This window comes from Spodoptera frugiperda, chromosome 15 (genome assembly GCF_023101765.2).
Source record: "Spodoptera frugiperda isolate SF20-4 chromosome 15, AGI-APGP_CSIRO_Sfru_2.0, whole genome shotgun sequence".
Taxonomy (NCBI): domain Eukaryota; kingdom Metazoa; phylum Arthropoda; class Insecta; order Lepidoptera; family Noctuidae; genus Spodoptera; species Spodoptera frugiperda.
In genome coordinates, this window is record NC_064226.1 from 13,119,668 (window position 1) to 13,125,669 (window position 6,002).

Below are 6,002 nucleotides of genomic sequence, written 5' to 3' on the forward strand. Positions count from 1 at the left end.
GTTCAGAAGTCGCACTTGGGGTTACTCAAATAATAGGGTAGCCATTTCCACATTTAGATTTATTTTAGATAATTCTTTAATAATACTTTGTCCATCTTTGGAATTTACCCTGATACCCATTGTACCAGTAGCCCAGTTTGTATCTAGTAAATGCAAAATAATACTTATTAAGTTCCATAAAAATTGCTGTGTTTAATAATAAGGGCCAAGGATTGTAGTGCCGAGACCAAATTGTAATGTTTGACATTTAAATTAACTGCTAGACATTTCACAAAATATATTTAATTTGCACTGTTACTTGATTAATTTTTTAAAAGTATTTTTGTGTGTACTATGTCAAGTGTAAGAGAGGGATGTTATGATAAAGTAAACAAAGAAATGCTTTACACTAAGAAGTTTATTAATTCACACGCACTATAAAGTGCCATTATATCAAACCGGCAAGTAGACGAAAATAAAAGTGATCCCGTACGAGGATCACACGTGGTACAAGCCGGCTCGTCTCACGCCGAGCACGCCTCTGATTGGCGTCAACATAAAATTCTTTATCTCCTAAATATATTTTATACATTAGACAAGAACAACTGTGCTTGTTCCTGTAGCTTCTTCACTTTTTTCATATTCTTTGAAGACATTTTCTCTTTTCTGTATAATGAGGCGATAGAGGAGTAGAGCCTCCTCACGAGGTCGCCTCGCGTTCTCTTGAGAGCAGCGCCCGAGGGTCGTGCGCTCAGCAATCGTTTGTGGTAGAAAGCTAACTTCTGTAGCATGACCGGGTTGCAACAGGATCCAGGGACTTCCACACGCTCCTCTTTGTTGCCATTTTGAATAGGTTGTGTTGGAATGCTGTTTACTTTTATCTTCAATCTGTTTAGTTTGGGATTGAGTTTCAGCGTCTTCTTCCTCTTTACCATAGAAGACGGTTTTGTAGTGTTATAAATTTTTAGTAGATCTGAGTAGTCGTTTCTTGGGAGCGCTGTAAAAATGAGCGCGTAATGTTGTCCGATCTCTTTTCGGAGATCGTTGGGTATAACTTTCTGTCTTAAATTCATGAGTTTCTCTTGCAGCGCGTACAGTTCACTAACATGTGCCGACCCGTCGGCAAGACCAGCTTGTCCGATGAGGACCATGTTTAATTTCTTGAGCATTTGGTTGATGTTTCCTCGGTTGTTACTCAGCTGTTTAGGGCTGATAACTTTTTGTTTTAACAATTGTTGGTGGCGATTCTGGAGGAACGTCAGCTCCTTGTATATCGCGCTGGGGTCTCCTATATCCTCTTTAAGTGAATTCAACGCGTAGTTGAGTTGTCGCAACAAGCTGTTTCTATTCTTCGGTATGACGCTCCAAGTGTCGCCTTCAGCACTTGGCTTGGTGGTGTCGGCGGACACTGGTGTGGTAGGGACAGGTTTAAACCAGTCCCTGAGTGCCGCCTGGAAGGCTTCCTGATCAGCTAGTTTGCCCTTAATAGCCAAAAATGAAGAAACATCTGTGTTCTCCATTTGTACACTGTGTTTTTCCGTAGCTTCCTTCAACCATGCTTTACCTTCTTCGGTATTGAGCTTTTCAACGATGTCATTGGTAACATAGATTCGGGCTGAAGTGATGATATGGCTCGTATCTGAAACTTCGTTGTCTTGAATCATGTTGCCTTTTTTGTCATGGTTTGCAGAGTGGATGGGAATGAAGTTGGGTGCCTTTTCGACGGGCGCTTGTTTATTTTCGTTCTGTGTGTTTTTGTTAGGTTCTTTTTTGTTTCCTTCGTCCGAGGTTTCCTTGCTGACGGAAGTTTTCCGTTGGGGTGCAGGACTCTTAGTGACACGTCGTTCAGGCTCGTCGCCCGTGGACAGGTTCCTTTTCTTGTTAAAATGGGTGTCGTGGGTGGTGGGAGACTTGGATTGGCGTTTGTTGCGTTCATTCCTATGCGGCGTGACGGGTGGGGTGATGTGCTGTGGCCTCTGTGTGTTGTCGCCGGCGGGTTGGTAGACTGGGCGGTAGGAGTACACGTAGGGCGAGTTGATGGGGAGGCCGGAGAAGGGCAGATACGAGCGGCACGTGTGCACGTGGTGTCCGCGCCGAGAGCACCCGCTGCAGTACATTTGGCTGACATTCTTTTGTTTGCTTCGATCCAGGTGGGGGTTGGTGTCCACAGTGTTGTGGTATCGGCGCCAGATGTCGGGGCAGTGGGTGGCGGGGTGGCCGGGCTGTCCGCACTCGTTACACTTGAGGTTGCCCCAGTTGGTGCAGTTGCGGCACCTGGACGAGTACATGTGGTTGGGAGAGCCGCAGTTAAGGCAGATCTTCTTGGGACAGCGAGGCTCGAAGTGTCCAGTGGAGCCACACATGTAGCAGATGGGCGGCTTCAGGCGACACGTGTCGTCTCTGTGTCCAGGCCGGTTGCAATAGTTGCATCTGTAAACGTAAAAAATTCGTTATATGACTGTAATTTTTACTACAGATGTAATCTAGAGAATTATTGAGTTCAATTCAGTGTGATATTTAGCAATACACATGTTGGAGTCCAATTCTTATAGATTATAAGTTTTCCATCAAGAAATGGTCACCAGTAGTCATTATTGTTGATTTTGATTCAAGTTTGTTGTTTGACTTATGAAAATAAGTCTACTATACTAAAAGCAGGTAAAAGTTATGAAATATTAATAAATAAGTACTTACGTCACTTTTCTCTTCTGCAGAGATGGCATCCTATCCTTGGGATCAATCGCCCACAAGTCCTTGTCACCTAAAAATAAAACATTATCTTAGTAAACAATTGTTGTTACAAAATATTATCATTAAATACTTCTGTGAAATTTTGATTGTTTGAATAATGAATATGTTATAAACATATTCAATTTTTTTTTTAATCATGCTTAGTTACTAAACATTAATTAAGCAGAAAATGTTCTAAAAACAAAAATAAGATGAATTAAATTTGTTTTTTCTATAATCAGAGGTGTGCGAAGACTCAATACTAAACAGGAAAATGAACCCTATAAACATATGCCTGATATTTCAATATAATATAGTTAAAATTTACACTATTATTCTACCTCATACATGGAGCATCAAGTGTCATATTAGAATGCTTGTGTAATAATTTTAGCAAGAAGTTATTTTTAAACATACAAACTCAATTTGTAGTCATCATGAGTTCTTAGATAAGCGTAATTATGAAAAATTTGAACAGTAGCAGGCTGTATTAAACAATTGACTATTGAGCAATTATGTAGAGGAGTTATGTCATAGCAGAGTCCTAAAATAAACTTAACCAAGATGGATTGCACAATAAATTATAAGTTTGAGGAAAAATATTGTTGTGCAATCAAACTTTTGTATAGCTGACTGTTTTGACTGGCTGAATAAAGAAAACATTGTAATTCATCTTCGTAATGGTAACAAGATTGAATTAAAATTAGAATTTAAAAATAGAATTGGTAAATAAATAAGTTCAACTTACGTGACATGCTTTTCTGTATTTCTCTGTGGTTAAAATTCTCTCCGCCCCAGCTCTCATTATAGAATTTCTCCATTTCGGCCCGTAGAGTTGTCAGAGAGTATCTTCGTTGCTTGCAAACTTTCTCATTGCCTTTCAAATTATCAAAATCGAGGTTTTCGTTTAATATCGAAGGAATTTTTGTGGAGCCAAATTTCGAAATGTTATTGTCAGATAAAGTCTCATCGCCATAGTAATCATATTCAGAGAATCCTGATACATTTCCCATGACAAGGTCACTGTCTAACTCGGACAAATCCAGATTTACAAAACTATCATTTCCAGTTAGGTCTACAACAGAAATGGTTGCAGACATGTCAATTACACTGGACTCATTCTTCTTTGAAGCCTGATCAATGGGTTTATCTTGAGAAATGCTGCTGTCCGAACTTTCTACATCAGTGTTCTTTAGCTTCGTAATGGGCGTGATCTCTTTCATACATTCAGACAGGTTTGAATCTGATTCATAGACATCAGTACTGGGTAGACTTTTGTCAGTAACAATATATGAGTGGCTGTTCTTGTTGGTGTCTACTGACTGGTTACTGTCAGAGTCATACACATCTGCACTCGGAATACTTTTCTCGGTCACTGTATATAATTTAGATTTTTGCTTCTTATTCTTAACTTTACCTTTAGGAGTAGCAAAGCATCCATCATTAGGGGTAGGCTTGCTAGGTGTTACAGGGAGGACAGGAGTAGAAGTAACTGCATCTTTGCTCTTCTTCTTCTTCTTTTTCTTTGATGGAGTACTCTGTTCAAGTAGATCAGATCCATGGAGACTAAAATCAAAGCTGGGATTGTCCTGATGTCGGGAGGATATATTTAATGCAATACAGTCACCACGAATGAACTCATCTGACACAGATGAGACAGCTGAGGGTGCAGGACTGGCTGAAATGTCTCTTTCTCCACTTGTTGTTATCTTATCCACATTAACTTGAGTTTTAGCAGGAGAGACTGTGTTGACAATCTGAAGTTCGTCTTCATCAGAGCTTTCAATGGTAATGGTCGGTTTTGGGGGTAGTGCCACTTCAATAACCTCATCCTCATCACTAGATTCAAGTATAACAGCATTATCATCTTCATCTTCAATAAACTCAATGGTTCTTTTCATATTTTGAGGTACAGGTGATTTGAATATGGACAGATCGGCAGTGAGAGGCCGTGGTGGCGACTCACGTTTTTCTTCTTTGGGTTTCGGTGTTTGGTTATTCTGGATAACATCATTCGGATGCTGTTTGTTGTTGATGTTGTTAGATGGTGTTGGTGTGGCATCTTTCTGTACGTTCACCTTTTGAGACGGAGTAGGAGGCTCGCTGATACGCCAGTAACGACGAACCGTGCTTCGGGGCACATTCTCTAATATGTTTAACCCTTCCCCGCGGTCCGGTGTTAAGTTACCCTCTGTCTCGTCCACATGATGTAGCATAGCATAAAGCCTTTCCTCCAAATCATGTTCGTTAAGTTCCTAAAACAAAACAAAACAATTAAGTATTGCAAAATAACCACACAATATCATGGTTGTATTGTGACACAACAAAAATATGGTAACATTGGTAACCTAACAAATACCTCTTCCATGTTTAAGCAGCGAATTTGAAGTAAACAAAACTCCACACAAACTTAACATAATCGTAATTGGTATTTGGTATAACTGTTAAAGTGGTAACAGCATTACTAGTAAATAAAAAGGAAATTTTGTTTTTACGGACACGTCCAACACTCCATTGCGAAAGGTGACAGATTCACGCAGGGTTGCCAATAGTAATATTTATTTTATATATTTTTTAACTTTGGCAAGCTTATACCTAAAAATTATGTTTCTGGGATCTGGGCTTTTTAACTGATTTTACAGTAAATAAGTTCAAATAACAGGTGAAAAGATACACTTCGAATAATATTAGATTTTTAATAACAAATTTAAAATATCATAAATTAATATGAATATGAACAACTAACTTATGATATTTAAAATAAAGAAAAATAAGCCCACATTTATATCAATTATTTTATGAGTTCAGTGTAATAAGCGGTATCAAATAGTATTACGGTACACAGCACAGGCATATCACAGCTTACGTGACACGTAACTAAGAATTTTACAAAATTTTGAATAACGATTCCGAGAATCGAACCCGAGTGCAACCACTCGACCATCGGGTATAGTAACTACCATAGTAGGTACAATTATTTTTTTTATTTTAAAGGTTTCAAAATAATAAATATATAGACGTGATAGAGTAGGTATATTTTCTTTGTCGACTATGCACTGTGCATAGAATTCTCTAAGAAAAAATATTGTTTCAGAAGGTATAAAAATATTTCGTAAACTAGCTAGTGCTTGATCCAATTACTTAAAAATAATAAACAAGTATTTAAGTACTAAAAGCATGTACATACCTCATTGTTTATATCAGGGATGTTAACAACGATTGCGTCTACATCTTCCATTTCTGAAGAGTCTGCAGGAAGAAACACATCGACGGACACTATCATTGTCATTTTT

At 38.6% G+C, this 6,002-nt stretch overlaps 1 protein-coding gene across 1 annotated transcript; it reads right to left on the bottom strand.

The window, feature by feature from the left end:
- Nucleotides 1-379: 379 nt before the first annotated feature.
- On the bottom strand, nucleotides 380-5,259 carry LOC118272817 (uncharacterized). The gene is made up of 4 exons (XM_035589510.2): nucleotides 5,069-5,259; nucleotides 3,458-4,964; nucleotides 2,674-2,740; nucleotides 380-2,409 (listed from the first exon to the last, which is right to left on the bottom strand). Exons 1-4 carry the CDS (start codon nucleotides 5,075-5,077, stop codon nucleotides 564-566), a joined length of 3,429 nt encoding a protein of 1,142 aa, XP_035445403.2. The 5' UTR covers nucleotides 5,078-5,259; the 3' UTR covers nucleotides 380-563.
- Between the last annotated feature and the right edge of the window lie 743 nt (nucleotides 5,260-6,002).

Excerpts from the sequence above, each read along its gene's own strand:
- LOC118272817 (XM_035589510.2), bottom strand. Across the intron at positions 2,741-3,457 it reads AATACAGAAAAGCATGTCAC|GTGACAAGGACTTGTGGGCG; the intron begins GTAAGTTGAACT and ends TTTTATTTTTAG. Across the intron at positions 2,410-2,673 it reads CTGCAGAAGAGAAAAGTGAC|ATGCAACTATTGCAACCGGC; the intron begins GTAAGTACTTAT and ends TTACGTTTACAG.